Raw genomic sequence first — 20,592 nt, forward strand, 5'->3', positions numbered from 1 at the left:
TCACTTTACAATATAACTGCAGCACGCTTGTAGAACAAAGAGGATTTGAATCTGTCCATGGCAGAAGGGGCCAACCAGCCTCAAGGGCTGCAGCCTGGTCATGGGAGCTGCAAACAGGAGTTGGCCCTTCCAGAAGTGGGATAGGAAGATACCTGAGCATACAGAAAATTTGCAGCAGTGGTAGTAGAAATTTGGGTAAAGGTGGAGAAAGATGAAGGAGCAGCTAGGGGAGGCCCTTGTACCAATTTTCTTTGCATCTAATTAGCAGCTTCAGGAGCAATCTCTGTGTTTCACTCATCAATACAGAACAGCCAATGACTTTTGGCTTGCAGCCTCCATAAACCTATTTGCTACTGCTGAACATGCTTCCAAGGATGACGTGCCTGAGGCACTGATGTGGCTCTCGGGGAAGCACAGGTGAGGGACAGCAGCACCACCGGTACTCCGTGGTGTCCAGAGACAGGGGATCACAGCTCAGCTGTCACCCTGCCTGCAGCACGATGCCACATCATGGGGCTGCAAGTGTCACTGAGAATGTAGCCAAGACACCAAATCACGAGACCGACACCTTCTCAAACCACCATCCCCCTTCTAAACCTTCTCTTATAGAAGGGCATTATGCTGAAGGAGAAGGAATCAAGTTCCTGCCTGTAGCAGGAGAGGCCACGGGGAGCAGCTGGTTTCCCTGAACACAAGTGGGGAGCTGGAGCTTCAGAAGGTGAGAGCTCCGTAAGCTGCCAGGACAGCGTGGGCACGGGGACACAGAGCAGGAGGTGGACAGTCCCAAACGCAGGTGGCCCACAGGGCACATTTAGATAGAGCAGGAGAAGGGAGATTAATGCACAGCCCTGGCTGCCCCAAAATCAACAGCAACCTGAGGAGTAGTTTGGAATGAACTAGTTGCTGGTCCAGGCTCAGCCCTGTCCTGAAATCTCATCTCCAGTAACTGCCCCATCCAAGCTGTGGAGTAGCTGCTGCTGCCTTGGAGACCTCGCTTACTGTTCCACCCACAGTTCTCATTTGCTCAGTTTTAGAACTGATGTGGTGCCCAGACTGTCCAACCTCCTCCTCCTGCAAGCCCGGCCATGCCCACCCGAGGGGAGTGCGTTCAGAGAAATGAAGGTAGTACCACCTCAGCCCACAACTTTGACATTTCGGGTTGTGTTTGTTCAAAAGTGAGCCCCCAAGCCCAGCACCCCCCAGGCTCAGACCACCTCTCCTCCCGGGGCAAAGCCCATCCAACAGGCCACGCAAGTCATCTGTGCACTTCAAGAGCATGGCACTGGTGTCTCCTGCCACCCAGATGGGAGCTGTACCTGCACCACAGACCCTCAGCAAAACAAGATTATCCTGTAATGCTGAACATCCCTTGAGCAAACACGGTCTGGGACAACAGAATTTCTGGGCCAGCAGATGAAGCTGGCTGATCCACCAAAGCGATCTCAGCACAGCTGCACCCACTGCAGATCTTCTGTAGCAAAGCCGCTCAGCTATATGGATGTCTTTTTCTTACCCATGGCTATTATGATTATAGGAGCAAAACTACAGTTACCCAGGTCACACACCCTGGGTTTGAGAAGCTGGGGGTGTCCAGGCATCATTTCACTACATCAGCAGTTTTTAACCCGTCATCTGCAAACTCCATCTATGAGTTCCACCAAAGGCAACTCAGAGACACAAGCCTTTAGCTACAAGTAGCCTTTAGCTACACTGGAGACTTTCAGGGATTCAAAATCAGGCTGAAATACTACTGCATGGTGATCCAGAACACTGAGACCTGGCCGGGGATCCCACTGCTGTGAGCAAATCGGTAGTTACTGGAAGAATTACTCCGGTAACCTGACACACTATAGGCAAGTATGAATTGTATTCACAGCAGCTAGAGCGGAGGCTGAGACATGCCTACTTGGCACGTGAGACCAGCAGAAGTGAACATTTCCAAATCAGACCAGGGAATATTCCAAAGAAGACAGAGAGCAGGAAGAAGGGGCTACCCAGACTCCTACACAGCTCACCTGACTCTCGTGGGAGCACTGACAGTTAAAGACCAACGTCATCAGCTGCCAGCCAGCAGCAAGCGAAGGAAAGGAGAGAGGGGGAACAGCTGCTGCCCGCCTCCCCCAGCTCCAGGGCTCCTCAGAGATGCCCGTGGGCAGCGCCGCTGCGCCAAGACCAGCACCACCCGCGTCACCCCGCTGGGAAACAAGGCTGCATATTAGTTCTGGTTTTCAGGTGAGTTTTTGGGTAGCGTAAGGCAGAAAACAGACAGTTCAGAAAACTGCTGCAGTTTCCATCTCCAGAGCAGGCCTGGCATGGTAAGCACAAAGCAAAGACTCTCCACCATACATCGGAAAGCACAAAACGCTCCTGAGGAGATATGCACTCCATTCCAGCTCCTGGTGAGGCTCCACCAAATTTTAAGTCACTACCTTATTCCACAAAAGACACCGGGAAGCTGTGAGCTGTCACCGTGTCCCTACCGCCAACCCAGGCTGTATCTGAACCAGTGACCCAGAGGTGAACATACCATGGCCCATTATCCATCTCCAGAGACATGTGATCCCCTCAAAACAGCAGGTTTCTGATATGCATTTTCAAAAGGGCACAAGCAATTACGAGAGCTTCACAAATCACAATATGCCCATGATACAATGTGTTTTCAGCAAATAGCAGCCTTTACACTGGAAACAAATAGAAAAGAGCAGTAGATGGGTGCAAGATGGAGGAACATTAATTCTCCATCGCATTTCATCCCTAATTGACTGAAGTACAAATGTAAGTACGGGCATCACCTACTTTAACTGCCATAATTTGCCCACTTGGTTTGTGGACCATTTTGTTGACAGAACCATAAGCGCCTCGTCCAATTTCTCCAAGGTCTTTCAAGTCCTCTGCTGTAAAATCCCAATGTTGTTCAGGGGAAATCTTCAATTTTCCTGATGATTCAATGCTGTGTGTTCTCAGTCTCTCTCTGTCAAAAATATTGGGAAGCAATTTTTCCACATTTTAAATAGTCTGTAAATTTCTCTTTTCAGCACTTGATTAAACATTAGAAGAGAGGGGTTCACAAAGGCTACAGCAACAATCTGACTCCACAAAGGATTTTAGTTGGGGTAGGGGGTGCAGGGGTGAGGGAAAATGTTAAATCAGAAATGATATACACTTGCCCGCAGCTTCAATCAAGTTTCTCCAGCTGTGGTGTAAAATTCAATGTGTCTCATATAGCAGAGTCATTCTAATGACTCATTTACACAATTCTTTCTGATTTGCACAAAATACATCTGGCTTCAAGCAGGATCTGGTAACATGCAGAACCGAGAGTCTGAAGAGCCCTCCCCAGCCCCATCTCCCCAAAGCTGCTCCTGTGCCTCCCGCACCCCCCGCCTGCCCTGCGGCTGCACCACGGGCAGGGCCGCCTGCGTCAGCCAGGGGGCTCGAGAAAGAGCTCGCTCTGAACGGAAAACTGCAATTAATCAAAAATAAATAAATTAGGTAATCATTAAATGTATCCAAAACAAAACGAAGAGCCAATAGTTCATATTTATAAAAAACAACACAAGTTGCTGTGACATACAAAAACAAACCCTGACTGTTCAAGTGTGTCTTTACCAAACACCTACATTAAGGTTCTTGGTTGAACATCAATCCTACCACAGCCACCAGGATTTGCCCAGGTAAGAAGCAGAATAACGCCCAAAATTTGGACGAGAGAAGAGTTCCATATTGTTCTAAGGTGCCCCCAATTATGTGTTTAAATGCAGCAATGCTATCACTGAATTAGTAGGAAATGCAGAAGTATTTTCAACACTTTTCATCTCAAAATGCCATGCAAATTTTCAGGTTTTCATTAATTGATCAGCTGATTCACACTTTTTGGGTTGTAAAGTAAGCCAAAAGCCTGAGTTCCCCACTTCAAGGAGCATTAACAGCATTAAAGACCGTTCCCACTGCAGGACACATCATTGTTGCGCAGATATTAAAGCAAACAGGTACTTCTGACCACCCTGGGTACAAGGGAGATTCTGATCACTTCTCTTGGGCATCTGATTGAGTCACCGCTCGCTCATCCAGGGTCCAGCCAAACAAGCAGAACACACATGAAGCATTCGACCAAACGCATAAAGCTTATCGAGTTTATCAGCCAGAGAAATAAACACGTTACAGCTGATTCCACGTTGACAAGCACAACCGTTTGTCAACCAGCAGTTGCAAATGCTCCCCTGGGGGTGCGATGGTGGACCCAACCATGACCTCTACCAGGTTCTATCTGGCACCTGGGTTTTGCGAGGGCATTGAGGTCCGCTCCAAAGGTCAACTCACTGGAGCAGCTACAGTTCAAACGGCTCATCTGCCGCAGCCCAGCGTCTCTGTGACACTTCAGTTCAGCACTTTCCGGGCTTGGAGCAGCTGCGCGTCCTGAACCCCTGATCCGCTGCAGGAAGAACCTCGCTCATCCCCCTGTCCCAGCTCTGTGCTCTGCCCGCTCTGGGCCTTCCTCTCTCCAACCTGCCCAGCTAGAGGGTTTCAGTCTGCTGCGCCACACGCTGTCCCTCCACTGCCCCGTGACAATTCAGAGAACCTACTGATGTGCTACGACACAGCGCAGACGTGAGGACACAGCGGCCCGCAGGGGTGGCAGCCCTTCGCTAGCACTCCTGCTTATCTGCGAGCTTCTGTGCGTAATAGCACACTGCACTGAAGGGGCTCTCCATGGAAGTTGCTTACTGAGAGGCAAGGAATGAAAATAAGGCAGTAAAATGACAAAAAAAGAAAATAACAGAAGAAAAAAAGAAATTAAAAAAAAAATGAAAGGAAAAGAACCGTGACCTCCAGCCTTTCCAGCTGTCCTGCAAGTAGCGTGCGTTGGAAGATGCATAAATCTAACTGCTTGACCATCCTATTTTGTCTGTACCACAAAAAGAGGGGTTTTTTGATGGTACAACATAGGTGACAAGCACCATGCCAAGACAGCACCGGCAAACAGGCATGTCCTGCCTGCCCCTGCCAGCACAGACACACAGCCATTGGGGCTCCTTCGAAGAGACGGCAAGAAAAAGCCAGAGAGGTGTCACCAGGAGGGTGAAATGGGAGATTTCATTTTCTGAGCAAACCCTTTCCATTTCTTGTTTCAAAACACTATTTCATATTGAAGCTCTCAAAGAGTTAAAAAAATTAAAAGTTGCTGTGGTTTATTCAAATAAAGCAACTAAACCCAGTTCTGCTCTTCCCTCTGTCCTTTTTTCTCCTCAAGAAACTCTGCTTTTCTTGCCCTACATTAGAAGAAAAAGCAAGTCTGAATTCATCGTGTACCCGTGACACACGGCGCCCGTTTGTCCCCAGCTGTGCCCTGCTGGAGCGGCCGCAGCCCGGGCTGGGGCTGGATGGGGACGAGCTGCCGCCACCTGCCCATCGCCACCGTGTGCTCACAGTGCCTCGTAACGCAACCACCGCTCCCGCTGACCTCTATTTCAAATACCCACGGAAATGGTCAAATAATCAAATGACAAGTTTGACAGAGTGACAGGCACTTTGATGTAGATATTGCTCATTCAGCTAATTGGTCAGAAGTTAGCAATGCAGTTTTCCTTTAAGCAGCACGGCCTATCTTGAGAGTCAGTAACCGGAACACAACGATTACTTTTAGCATCAAAAAAACATGCTTTATATCAGGAATTTTTCCGTCTAAATCAAAATCCCAAAGGATTTCCATGCCAAGAAAGCAGCTAAAAAAAAGCCAATCTAGAACACAGACTCTCTGCATTGAAATAACATGGGAATTTTTTGATGTAAAACTGAGTCAGGTAATAAGAAGAAATAAATCATCCATGCAGCACGTCTATTACTAGACTGGCACTGCTGCAGCTATATGAGGATGTGAATCTACTGGGCAGATTGCTCCCAAAATACAAAAAAGCCTAAACCCTGCACTACAGCCTGCTGCACTGAATGCTACAACAGCTTGCTTCAGAATATAGAAGGGTAACCACGTGGAACAGCGTCTAGTGAAGGTGAGAAGTGATTAGTTCCCTGTCCCTGCTCCTGCAGCTGCTCAGATTTCAGTCCCTGTGTTCAGTGCTCATCAGTTTGCACAAATGTGATCGGACATCTGCCTCCTCCTACCATGTTGGTTTTAAGCTGTAGAAATCAAATGTCTCTAAGGCTGGCAACAGCAGGCAAAATTGGGTATATTTTCTCCAAGTGATCAGGATGTGTAAAATGGACTTCTGGGCCTTAATGTAAGATTTAAAAACAAATAAATAGCTAAAGAGTACTAGATAGTTCTCAGACAGTTAAAAGTAGAATTTTCAAATGCTCATTGGGAACTCTAGCTCCTGACGTCCAGGAACTGAGTTTCCAACTCTTTATCTTGCTTTTGAAAAGTCTTAAAAGTGCTGGAAAAAAGAAAGAAATAGATGACAGGCGGAGGAGGTTGTTGCGATCACCACACTGAAAGGCCCCAGTGTGTCGGTCCCACTGCAGCTGGTCGTCGTGCTTGTCACAGCCGCTCTCCCAGGGGTCGGGAGCACGCAGCAAGACAACAACCCCTCCCAACAGCGGTCCTTTGTCCGCAATGGAAATGGCCGTGGGGGCAGCGTGGGGGGGCTGGCGGGGCCAGGCAGGAGCAGGCACCATGGCCCTGTCCGGTCCGGGACACGCGTGTGGGACTCGAGCTCCCGCAGGCCGGGGGTCCCCACGGCCACAGCTCCGCGACAACCCGAGAGAGTCATGGAGCCGCCGAGAGCTCTCGGCTGAGCAGTCATGGTTCCCTGAGCCCCGCTGCCAGCACCCAGCTGCCCGGATGCCACAACTTTGGGAAACAAGCACTTCCTTGGTACGAAACAGAAGGACCACTGGAAAAAGCAGAGAAAGTTTTGCGACTTGTTAAAGCAAAATGGAAAGTTCCCAGACACGAGGCAAGGCTAGAAAGATGCTGTAGTAGCTACCTGTCACCTCTTTATTTTACTTGTCAGGAGTTCTGCAGGACTCAAAGAACCTGAGGTATTTGACATTACAGCTGACACAAATAAAACAAATGTGCAGAGTCAAAAAGATCCAAGAAAACCAGCAGTGCTTCGCAAGCTGCCTAGTGCTGGGTTCTGCTAGCACATCTACCATTAAAGCTCCTGTTTACACTACGGTTCATGAAAATACATTCTGCTTGTCCACGGATTCAGTAAAAAAGCTGCACAACACAACGGGATTTTAGAAACTGATTTGTGGACAATCAGCCAAGGGACGCTAAAACATAAATCCTAACTCAAAACCTTCCACGCGAACTGCGGGGTTTTAGTAACACCGCGCACTGTTCATAACTTCAGAATAGAAACATGGCTTATGGCTTTGGCTAACGCGTTTCTAGCAAGACTTTCACATAGCTTGTAGAGGTTGTCATGCTGCTATCTCAATGTCTGTGTTACTTATAGAACAGTTTTCAGACCTTGCAGGTCAAAACTAATAAAACAGCAATCCTAGTTTAAATTTCACTGTAGAGTATGTTGTAGGAAAATAGGGAATTTGGATTTTTGGCCTGTATCAGTGTTATAAGCTGTGCTGCTAAGGCTGCAAGTCTCAGCTTGTCCCCTGTGTAGCCCTTGCCCAGAACCACGAGCCTGGTTACCTTATGCTTGCTTTGTACCCTTAGACATTGATAAATGCTATTCTTAGGTTTGCTGATTTCTGTACTAGACTGATGAACTATGGATGACAAATGAGACAGGTAGAACTTCAAAGCTAGCCCTGCAACCCAAGGACTTTTCGTTCGGTACTTGCCAAGTGGAACATGAAGGAAGAAGTGAAACCTGCAGACCACTGGGACGGAAGGAACCTGAAGACATCGACAGTGATAGACAGTGATAAATTTTGCTTAGTTGCATAATACCTGTTAGAACCCTATATAATGACTAGCTGTATGGCTGTATGATTGTCACTCTCTGAGGAGGTGATCCAACCCTGCTGTTCCTGCGAATCTTCTACAATAAATACTGCTCAGAGTAACCCATGAGAGTTCGAGTCTCTCTCCAGTGCCTTCCTAATAACCTTTTTCAGTTGGTGACCCAGATGGGACTCTGCAGCACAAACTGAAACAACGGGACCTGGCCAGGGACAGGTGAGTTCAAGTCTCTCCTGTTCTCCCGTTTTGTTATTAAATTTGTATATTAGAGTTCAAGTCTCTTAAATATACTAGAGTTCAAGTCTCTAAATATATTTACAAGGATGGGGGCTGGACCCTCAGTTCCTAAAAATACGCCTTTGGCTGAAATGATTTCAAATTGGGGAAGATTGTCAGGAACCACAGGGTTGCACATAAAAAGATTAACCGCCCTCTGCCAAGATGATTGGCCTTTTATAAGCAGAGTGGCTGGGGCTTTCCCTGATGATCGGTGGCCAATTTATGGCTCCTTTGAAGAAACTAAATTGCAGTCTCTCCGTAAAATCCTGGAGGACCGCCAGCCCCAACAAATGGACTATTTGTATTTGTGGTTTGACTATGCTGATATACGAAAACGAAAGCAACTCCAAAAGAGCATGAATAAACACCAATTACTTGCTTATCTGGATGATGAAATAAGTGACAATTCTAAGTCCAAAACTGATTCACCTGCAGGTATTTTCCCCATGACTTTATCCTATGTTGCAAATCCCAGAGCTGGTCGTAGTAGTGCTGGCAACCAGTCTCCGCTTCTCAGGGTGACTACACATTACCCCTGGAAGCCAGGCATGATAAAATGCTGCGACTCCACGATGACGTGGAGCGGTGCTCTAAAATAATTCGAACTATTGCCCGAGATTACTCTCCCAGCTGGAATGATATGCAAACACTTTTGTCCGAATTATTTACACATGAGGAAAAACAAAAGATCCTGGCCAAAGATAAAGAATTGGCTGAACAGACACAGGGACATAGTCCCTGGCTGGAACAAGATCCAAATTGGAACTTACAAGAGGAGGACCAAAAAGCTACCTATTTAGTTGCAGTTGATAATCTGATTGAAGCAATTCGAAAGTGTGATGAAAAAGTGACTAATTGGTCAAAAGTTACAGAGTGCCAACAGGCTCCTGATGAACACCCAGGAGACTTTTGGCACCGCTTAAGAAAGGCTTTAATACAATATGAGGGCATGACAGAGGATAATTTCCAGGAACCATTGGCTATCAGCATTTTTGTCAATCAGTCAGCCCCTGACATTAGAAAGCATTTTCAAAAACATATGCCTGGCTGGCAAGCAGAGAATTTGCAGAAAGTTCTCTCTGTTGCTAATTTTGTGTATAACGGCCGTACAGAAGAGCAACAACGTAAGCTACAATTAGAAAGGGAGGCTGAGCGCCTTCAGCAGGAGAAAGAACGTGAGGTCGAACGCCGCTGGTATCGAAGAGAAAGACAGGAAGATATGAACTTACTAGCTGTAGCCATAGCTCAAGGAGTTTCTGCAAACCGAGGGCGTGGGTATCCCCGAGGGGTCCGTGGGGCATTCCAAGCTCGTTTTCCTCGCGGTTGGGGACTTCTTGGCAGGGGAATTAGGATGGGAAGTTCCTTTCCACCCATGGGGGGTTCTTTCCCAGTTACAAACCCTGCTGTTACCAGCCCTACGAATGACGCAACGCAATTAACCTGTTTTTGGTGTGGTAATTTAGGACATATGCAACGTGAATGCCCGTTGCGACCCCAGTATCAACCGGGAGCTACTCCACCTGCACCTGCTGCTGCTGGTAATCCATTTGGAGCTCCTTCTGCTCCACCCCCGTATCGTCATAGCTACTCTCAGTAAGCATTGTATAATCGTATAATGGCTTTAGAAATTTCACCTACAGGCCATGTCTTAGCTGATGTTAATGGAAAATCTGTTTCTTTCTTAGTAGATACTGGAGCTACTCTCTCTTTGCTTAATTTTGATGTGCCGCAAGAATCGCAGGAAATGATTGCTATCAAGGGTGTTACAGGCTCTGTGCTTAACCATGCTCTCTCTAAACCGCTCCCTGTTACTTTAGGCGATAAAGTTACATGGGCTCGCTTTATTGTTGCTCCGGAGGTACCGACTTCTTTGCTGGGACGAGATCTTTTACAAGAATTTGGCACTCAATTAACCTATGGTAAAGATAAAGCTAAATTAATTTTTGTTGGCAGTGTTTTTACTTTAGATCATACTCCGAAGAAAGAAGTGGCCATTCCGTGGGAATTGCGGAATGTCCCTTCTGGACTTCGGAGTCGTACAACTAAAGATATTGGTCTTTTAAAATCTGCACTACCTGTTGTTATTAAAACTAAAGGAGGCCCCCCTCCTGCTATTAAGCAGTATCCAATACCAGCTGTTGCACTACCGAGTTTGCGAAAACAAATTCAAACCTTTCTCGATGAAGGGATTCTAAAACCTGTTATGAGTCCATTTAACACCCCAATTCTTCCAGTTAGTAAAAATCGACTGGATGAGGATGGAGATCCTGAGTACCGATTTGTACAAGATTTACGGGCTATCAACGATTATGTTGAAGCCCCACACCCAGTTGTACCAGATCCAAGTTTAATTTTAACCGAGATTCCATCTTGGGCACACTGGTACACTGTTTTAGATCTGACAGGAGCTTTCTTTAGCATACCTGTAGCAGAAGAAAGCCAACCTTTGTTTGCCTTCACCTGGGAAGGTCGCCAATTGACTTGGACTCAGCTCCCTCAAGGCTTCACTGCTTCTCCTACCTTGTTTTCGCAAATTCTCAAATATGATCTCCAAGACATTGAGTTGCCAAACAAGTCTGCACTGATTCAATATGTTGATGATTTACTTGTTGCTAGCTGAACTCGAGAGGCCTGTGCAATTGACACAGAGCACCTTTGCATTTGACTGTATCATAAGGGTCATCGTGCCTCATTAGCCAAACTACAATTCTGTGAACCAGAGGTAAAATACCTGGGCTTTGTTTTAGCAGGAGGAGTTCGAAAGATTGATCCCGACAGAATCAATACTATTCTTCAAATTACACCACCTCTTACTAAGAAACAGATGAGAGCTTTCCTTGGCCAAGCTGGGTTCTGTCGACCATGGATTTTAGGGTTTAGCGAACTAGCCAGACCACTTATTGAAACTACAAAGGACAAAGCTCCAGAGCCAACTGTCTGGACGCCAGAACTAACCGATGCTTTTGCATCTTTAAAACAAGCCTTAGTCACAGCCCCAGCTTTGGGCCTGCAAAATTACTCTAAACCTTTCACTTTGTATGCTACCGAGAAGGGTGGTATTGCAAAGGGGGTCCTAGTACAACCTCATGGACCCTATGAAAGACCTGTGGGTTATTACTCAGTCGCTCTTGACCCAGTTATCAAAGGCTCACCACATTGCCTTAGATCAGTAGCAGCAGCTGTGGAGTTAGTGGAAAAAGTTCACCCACTTGTTCTGGGTCACAAATTGATTGTTGCCGTGCCTCATGAATTGAACTTTTACTAACCCGATATGCTACCAAGTCTCTCTCACCGCAGCGCACACATCGATACAAAGCCATCCTGTTACTGACTGATAATATTTCTCTAAAACGGTCAAAACCCTTAAACCCATCTACCCTTCTACCTGAGGTGCACCTTTCCAACAACCCACACGACTGTGTACAATTTGTCACCACTTACTCTAAAACCAGAGAAAATTTGCAAGATGTACCCCTCACCCACCCTGACCTTAACCTGTTCACAGACAGATCAAGTTATTATCTAAATGGTAAGCATTTTACTGGTTTTGCTGTTGCCACTGAAAATCGCGTACTTCTTGCTGAACCTCTCTCTCCAGCGCTTGGAGCACAAGCTGCAGAACTAATTGCCTTGACTCGTGCTGCGACCTTTGCTAAGGGTCTCCAAGTTAACATCTATACAGACTCTAAGTACGCTTTTGGCATTTGTCATTCTGTTGGCGCACTTTGGAAAGAACGCGGTTTTTTAACCTCCGCCGGCTGTACTATTGCTCATGGACAATTAATTCATGATTTGCTGCTTGCTATCCAGGAACCACGAGAAATTGCTGTTATTTACATTCCTGCTCATACTAAATGCTTCGATTCTTTTGCTCATGGCAACGCCTTGGCCGACTCCGCAGAGAGAGCAGCGGCAGTCCACAATGTCTCTCCTGCTACGACTGTGGTTGCTACTCTCCTTCCTTTTCCCGTTGGTCCTGCCCTTTACAATGAACTGGATGAAGAAGAGCTCAACAAATAGAAACGCTGGGAAGCAACGCAACAGGACGGCATTTGGAAACTAGGTGATAAACCCTTATTGCCTATGAGGTATGTTCTTCCTCTAACTCGCTGGATTCACGATCGTACTCATGGGGGCCCTGAAGCTGCAGCCTCTAAAATCAAACAGTTGTGGGCAGCGCCTGGAGTTTACAGTGCTGCAAAACGCCTGACTGACTCTTGTACTCTTTGCAAGCAATATGGGGTCACAAAGGTCACAACAGTTCCTGGCAAGCGGCCGCCTGCTTACTTTCCTTTCCAAAAATTGCAAATTGATTTTGCAGAACTCCCCCCTTCTATGGGATATAAGTACATTATTGTTATTGTCGATCAACTTTCGCACTGGGTGGAAGCCTTTCCGACTCGCAAGAACGATTCGAAAGTTGTGGTTAAGACCCTGCTTCACGATATCATTCCGAGGTATGGCATCCCTGAAATTATTGATTCTGATAGGGGACCGCACTTTACTGCTGCTGTTCTAATGCAAGTTTATGTTGCTCTTGATATACAGGCTGCTTTTCATATGCCCTACCATCCACATTGTCATTGTAATTGTCATTGTGATCATTTTTGTCGTGATTCAATGTATGTCAATGTTCTGTAATTGTTGCTGTAATCTCTTGAATCAACAGAAGCTTTATTATCGTTATCAGTAAACTGGGAAATTTTAAAGAGAAAATGGGGGACTGTTGTAGGAAAATAGGGAATTTGGGTTTTTGGCCTGTATCAGTGTTATAAGCTGTGCTGCTAAGGCTGCAAGTCTCAGCTTGTCCCCTGTGTAGCCCTTGCCCAGAACCACGAGCCTGGTTACCTTATGCTTGCTTTGTACCCTTAGACATTGATAAATGCTATTCTTAGGTTTGCTGATTTCTGTACTAGACTGATGAACTATGGATGACAAATGAGACAGGTAGAACTTCAAAGCTAGCCCTGCAACCCAAGGACTTTTCGTTCGGTACTTGCCAAGTGGAACATGAAGAAAGAAGTGAAACCTGCAGACCACTGGGACGGAAGTAACCTGAAGACATTGACAGTGATAGACAGTGATAAATTTTGCTTAGTTGCATAATGCCTGTTAGAACCCTATATAATGACTAGCTGTATGGCTGTATGACTGTCACTCTCTGAGGAGGTGATCCAACCCTGCTGTTCCTGCGAATCTTCTACAATAAATACTGCTCAGAGTAACCCATGAGAGTTCCGAGTCTCTCTCCAGCGCCTTTCTAATAACCTTTTTCAGAGTATCCAAAAGAAATGTTCTATGTTTTTTCTAGAGGGTTGAAAATGTTGGTGCTTTCGCAAATCTTCCAGATTCTTGTGAGAAGAAATCTCTGGTTCCAATAAGTTTATGGGCAACAGCGTCCTGGCAAGAGTAGCAGAATTAAACTGGTTTTGCTCTAACCTATGTAAGGTGTCCTAAGGCTTAGTTATATTTAATAATAGATTCCCAGACACGAAGAGATACAGAAAATGTGCCAAAGAAGGAGAATTATTTAGTTTTGCACCTCTTACCTACTCAGACTAAAAGCAAAAGCACACTTGCTCTTTTTCATCATGACTAAGTGACAGAGACTCTCCCCAGCATTGCTCTGGTTTTCCACGCTTCTTCAAAACCTCAGCAACATGAACAACGTGCGGAAGATTGCACAGCCCCTTCCACAGCCCCGGGACTCGGTCCAGCCCACTCTGGAGGCTGCAGTCTCCCTCACCTCAATGTGGTTTGGTTGAGGCTTGTAAAATATTGATATTTCGTGTTAAACTCCCCTGGCAAACTGCTTAGTTACACTGGATTTTGATTAATCCTGCCCTTGACACGGAGGAAACCTCAATTCACTGTGGTGGAGCCTGTACCCAATTTAACTGAGCACATTAATCTCAAACCCATTTTGATTTGGACCTGGGCCAGACTGCAGCATATTTCCTGAACCCATCACAGCTGGGTATTCAAACTCACACTGGATTCAAGCATTTCAGAGTAATACCAGAAAACTCTGAGCTAATTAATTTAAATAACCCCCCTGAGAATGCTGACTCCTCTTCCAAAACACCCCACCTCCTGAGCGTGGTCAGCTACCCGAGAGAGCAGGAGACAGGGACACGGGCACAGCCGTAAGAAGCAATAAAAGAACTCCAGATTTGTACTTAAAATCCTTTGCAAAATGATACTGAGATGCAATATCATTATCATTACACAAAAATAACTCCATGGAAACACACTATTTCTGAGACAAATTCCATCACTTAAGTAGATGCCATTTTTGTGGGTACTGAAAATATTTGCCAATGGCCAAGAGAGAGTGGAGCGTACTGTAGCCTGCTGGACAGTTTCTGGATGAGACCTGCTTCTCCCCTTTTGAAACCCAATGGGACACTGCGATTACTACCCAGGGTTGCTCGTGTATCACTCCAGCCAGGAAAAGTTGTAAAAACAACAGGAAAACGTGATGCTGTTATCACACTACACAATAATGTATGACACAGCACTCAGCTTGTCACACCAACATGAGTGCTTAGCGTAAGAAATTACTGAGCTATATATTATATTTGTCTGCCAAATTTCACCTAAGCCACCTCCCCTTACTGGGAGCAATGCAGCATCTGATGATTCGAGCTGTAGTTTAACACCGTGAGAAATCTGTTTTCTTACAGCAATAGCAATTATTATTTCCAACTATATTCTTACTATGATTAGGAACATGAATAACTACATTCAACTTACTAATCAACCACTCACAGGTCGGTGACAAGCTGCTTCCCTGATGCATGCTGACCATCACCGCTCTCTTTTTCTTGTGGTCTCTAAAGCAGAACTTCCATTTTTTATTTGTTTTTTTTAAATCTAGCTTCCATCCTGAACCCCCACACCAGCACTGGGGGTGTCTCTCAGGTGAGCTCAACATCCATCTTATCCCCTCTCTGAATGAATAAGTTTGCATGTCTTGCACAACTACATCCTTTCCTATTACCTCTGTAGCCACACAACTGACAGATCAATGAAGGTCAATCACCACTACGTGTTACCAGACTTCCCCAGGAACAGAAGTTGGGTTGGTTCTGCATCCGCGAGTCCCTCAAGCTGTCCGGCTCCAGAAATCTCCTTTCCCACTACGAGGAACTGTGACCTCTGAACTGGATGGGCCCCCGCTCAGCCCTTCATGGGGGCACATGGAAAACAAGCACCGGGACACACGTACAAATAACTGAGGCAGCCAGCTAACAACAGTCAGCAATGTCAACTGATGGGTTTGCTCAGCTCAGTGTTGGAAACACTCGAGGGAGGTGGATAATAGACAGCACTGGATGAAACATTCTTGTTTCAACTACTCTAACAAGCAATTTTTCTAATTTATACTTCAGTATGTCAGAAAGTTCCAGCCCTAGCCTGTGAAAGCTAAAAGCTCTCCAACTTCTCCTTTGGGATTTATTTTCTATTTGGAATTAAAAAAACAAAACAAAACAACACACACACACAAAAAAAGCCCAAAATAAAACACTTCGGGCTGTATCACAGCCTTAAATAACCTGCCATTCAGTGCCACAAATGCACCTGGCAGTATTTTTCTTCCCGTGGCAGACAAGGACAGATGGGAGACAAAGCATTACCGAACTGCAAGACACAGATTGCTTTTTCAGAGACATGCAGCTGTCACAAGTGTGGTGACCAGAAAAGAGCTCCTACCAAGGCTACGCAGACCAAATGTGACCTGTATTTGTAAAGTGTCCCTTCTCTAAGAGATAGGACTCCCACAGGCCAGTGAAAGCGGCTGCCTGTGCTCCACCACGGTGAGGTGTCCATGCTGTTCTCGGCCCAGATGGCTGCCTGGGGCACAGTTTTCTGCACTGACTCTCAGGAGCCAAGAGGTAGTTTTCTGTGAGCTCTGTAAAGGTGTTTACAGAAAATTATGGATGCTGTAAGGAGTTAGGCCAGTGGCCCAAGAGAATCACCTTTCCCAACTTCCACTGGTATGAAATACCCACCTAGAACATCAGAGAGTCAAAAGAAACTCAGCTGGACTATAGAGCAGCGCCCCCACTCCTCAGAGAGGAGACCGCCCTCCTGCTGCTGCCCCAGTGCTATTTGGAACAATCCCTTCCAACAGATCACACTGATCTCTGCGAAGGCATCGGTTATATCAGCCATGAAGGACCAATTGCTCATTCAGATTCACGTCAAGCACATTTTACAAAAGAAAAAATTAAAACGGGCTCAAAGAGAAGGCTGTGTAGGGTCGCCATAATGCACTGTAGACTGGCTTGGCCATTTGCTCTCACTTTTCTGAGGTTTCCCAAAGTGGACAGACCTTCTCATGATGGGAGGCAAGAACATCCACCTGGATTTCCAAGACGATGTCTGCAGTTTTCACAGACGCAATGTACTGTGAACCCAGTTAATTTAAGTCCTTTTCAGAAGTCAGTTCCTCAGACAAGCAGAATGGCAAAACCACTTCAGCCCTGTAGGCCAACCCCCACCTCCCTCACATCCATCCCGTCCACCACAACATCCATCCCATGAGCTCCTTATCTAGTGGCTGTTTTTCTTGGGTGCAGTCTGTTCATTCAGTCCAGATGTCCTCCACAGAACATGTGAGAAGTCACTTGTTCGTGCGAAGGACAAAACCAGAAGTCATTGACAATGGCCTGTGTGGGGCAAAGCAGTCTCCAAATCTGCAGCCTCTCCGTTCCTTGATGTGTACAGATGACAAAATGGGTGACGGATTCCTTCAGTCTGAACCCACAAAGCAGAAGAGTTGGCTCACTTCTCTGCAGCTGGGGTAAAATGCGAGATATTTTACTATGAGGTGGTGATTCACGTCTGAAGAGATAAAGGATGTGCTCCTGTTCTGATGATCCCTTGTGATGCCAAGTACACCGCACAGCAGCGAGCGGCTTGTTCCTACGGCTGGCAATGGCAGCTGCGCACTGGGGTTTCCTGCAGGACTGTGGTTTACAACAGCCTCATCTAGAAACAGAGGGTTCAAGTCCAACTTAAATCATAGACAGGAACAGTGGCGGTCCATATATAAAACCCTTTCTGGCATTTCTGTATGCCATACAACCAGAAAAGTCTGTGCCTGACCATCTCAGATTAATTGGAGTCCAACAGTGACAGGCACTTAGGGTCAGAAATCAGATACACCATCTGTACAGTAGAGCAGAGACCACTCAGGCACCAAGCTCAGATCAATGTGTAAGCCATGTCCTAACCTGTTTATTATAAATAATTATTGAACAATCTATTTATCAAAAAAAAGGGTAGAGGCCAAACCTCTGTGCGCACAGATATGTATCCAGAGACATTACATGTAATAATCTGCTTCATCCCACTTTCCTCTCTGAACACCAGCAGGGTTTGCATATTAAGGTAGTGATTTGCTCAAAGAGGGCAGGTGGGGATACAGGCTCTTCCTCAGCCTCAGGACCTCACCCACGTCCCAGGACACCAGTCCCGAGGACAAACAGCACAGGACACTATTGCTCCTGTCGACCTCAGGTTGATCCCCAGCTCAGAAAGGCAGATTCATGGGCGGAGAAGAAAAAAAGCTAAAGGAGAAAGGCCACGAGGGCAGTCCATGATCTCAGATGTTATATAAAGATGATCAACAGCATCTCCTGCTCCCTCAATAAATTTTAACTGAAATCGGTACCATCTGATAGGTTTCCAAAGCATGCTTTCCAAACTGATGGGTTCAGATATGGGATGCTCAGTGTCCCATCTTTGGCGGGACAGCAGCAACATGCAGAGCTCGCTGGGACCCTGGGGCACCTTGGGACATAGATAATACACAGGGGCCACAAGATAATTTTGCTCAAAAGGCTCAAGACCTGAAGACTGTTCATTGCTGGAGGGAGGACGGGAGAAGTTTTGGCACCTCCCAGTTCCCAAATGTAATTCTGGATCTCATCTGTACAGGGTGTTTCAAAAAGGTGGACCCAATCTGAAATCACTGCAACGACAAACCACCAATGAATGAAACCACTTGAAAGGGTGGGGCATAGAGTTTCAAACTATTATTAAAAGGTTACTAAAGCCTGGTAACTCATTAAACAGTTTGTAAATTTTTTGTGTAATTGTAACGCTTTGCTATCTGAAATACACTGCTTGGAAACTGAGTCCATCTTTTTGCAACACCCTGGACTTCTTAACCATAACAGGTTACTGTTGCGTGTAGATAATCAGACCTCCCGAAGGCTCAGAGGTGGCAATGCATCACACCTTCTCTGTGAAGTATGAAATACGAGTTTTAGAATGGCTCACAGAATTTACAACCAGTGTGCATACAAGCACGCACACTGCTGACCTCGCTAGGGGATGCAGTATCTAGAAATAAAAGGGAACAAAAGAAGATAAAAACTGTGCTTCTGTTACCACAACAGTAAGAAGGGAAGAGAAGAGCTGATGTTGACTCTGAAACTACTTGACCTACATTCGTTTCTCTGAAATAAGCGCTGCGGTAGTTACGACTCCGTGTGAATTAGGCAGCTATGCCAGGACCAGCCGTGTCCCTGCTGCCGTGTGCAGGGGTCGTGACTCAAAACCCCCAGGTGCTGCTGAACACCAACACACCCGCTCTGCTCCTGCCAGGCCCAGCGCCACCCTGGAACCGCTGGAACTGAAATTCTGAAACCACACTGAACCCTCTGTAGTCTGAAACTGAACTGCTTTCAAACTAAAGCAGCACCAGCCTACAGGCTACGAAGATGCTGAGGGGTCTGGAGCATTTTTCTTCTGAGGAAAGGCTGAGAGAGCTGGGGCTGTTGAGCTGGAGAAGAGAAGCTGAGAGAGATCTGATCAATGGATCCATATCTCAGGGTGGGTGTCAGAGGATGGACCAGACTCTGTTCAGTGGTGCCCAACGCCAAGGTGAGGGGCAACGGGCACAGACTGAAGCACAGGAGGCTCCATGTGCACATGAGCAGAAACTTGTTTGCTGGGAGGTGCCAAGCCCGGCCCAGGCTGCCCAGAGCGGGTGTGGAGTCTCCTGCTCTGAGACATTCAAACCCCCTGGGCCCCCCTGTGTGATCTGCTCTGTGACCCTGCGTGAGCAGGGGCTGCACTGGGGGATCTGCAGAGGGCCCTTCAGCCCAACCAGCCTGGGATTCTGTGATCCCCCATCTCAAACACAGCAAGGAGACTGGGGGAAATTTCCAACTCTCCAACGGGCAGGACAACAGATGTTTCTCAAACATTCTTCCTTGTTAGACCTTACAAAATATTCCTAAAGTGTTGATCTCACACTGAGGTTTATAAACCTGGCCTTTTAAACTACGCTGACTAAGCTAAAACCACAGTCACCTCCTGGCTCTCCTCCAGACTTGAGCCTGACAGGTACCTCCCCAGCAGAAGGCCTGTCCCAAGCAGGCTGCGGGCACCTGGCTTTGCCATGAGAGTGGATGGAGTCAAGGACAATGGCTCTTCACCTGTGTGTCTCAGGGAAGGATCTGGCTATCCACAGGTCACCCACAGAGCCATGCTACTCAATAAAGGGTAGGCCGCACATCTCACTGCAAGCCATGCGTTAGAAGGCAAGTCCACAGGATCCTTCTGTCCAAGGCTGACAGCTCTGCTCTTCTGCACGGCCCCTCTGTGTCCCAACATGCAGCTGCACCGATGCAGATTTGATGGTGAATGAAGTCGGATTTGGTTTGAAAATGAACATTTCCACCTCATTGCTCTACCTGAAAATTTTCCAGTTTCCATCTAGCCAGAATGCTTCACCTCCCTCCAAACACCATGCAACTCAGCAGAAAAAAATATGATAGCCAACTCACATCTACTGCTCTTCAGAGACTCCCCTTGGACACCATCTTAGTGTCTCCACAGGAGGAAAACCATGGACAGCATCACTAAAAGCAGCCTCACAGCGAACACAGGGCGGCAGCTCTGCCTCTGCCCCATCCCACCTTCCCTCACCCAACACGATGGTGAAAACAAGCCCAAGGAGGCAGCACGAGCATTGGACATCGCGCCTTGAACAAGGAAATGTTCCACATTCACACCTCGGTGTGTCCTGGGCATGTGTGTGCCAGCTGCCAGGGCCTGCGAGTGACCGAGGACAGTCACGTCCCCGCTGGGGCCTGCAGAGGCAGGGGTGCCATGGGCAGCTCCGAACCTGCAGCCTGCCCTGCTCGGGTGACCCTGCTGCCACCACGGGCTCTTCCTCGGCTCCCACCACCCAGCGCTGCTGTCCCCAGCTGGGCAGGACAAGCCAGGCTCTGGTAGGTAACTGCCACCAAGGACATGACAGCCTCTGACACCTCGGTCACTCTTCCCCACGGCAGGAGGGATGGGTCCCCCTCGCACACCAGGAAGGGTCACGGCTGCCAGCTCAAAATGCTGCTCCCAAATTTGTGGCTGTGCACACACCGGCAAGGACAACAGCTCTT

At 47.0% G+C, this 20,592-nt stretch overlaps 1 protein-coding gene across 1 annotated transcript in view; it reads right to left on the minus strand.

The window, feature by feature from the left end:
• The window catches only part of MAP2K4 (mitogen-activated protein kinase kinase 4), a 99,994-nt gene that overhangs the window by 41,579 nt on the left and 37,823 nt on the right, over nt 1-20,592 (minus strand). Inside the window, exon 3 of the mRNA XM_080356297.1 lies at nt 2,797-2,971. Within this exon, the coding sequence (XP_080212423.1) occupies nt 2,797-2,971 (175 nt within the window). The remainder of the gene's footprint in view (nt 1-2,796; nt 2,972-20,592) is intronic.

Source organism: Nesoenas mayeri, assembly GCF_963082525.1.
Source record: "Nesoenas mayeri genome assembly, chromosome: 19".
In the NCBI taxonomy this organism is placed as follows: Eukaryota; Metazoa; Chordata; class Aves; order Columbiformes; family Columbidae; genus Nesoenas; species Nesoenas mayeri.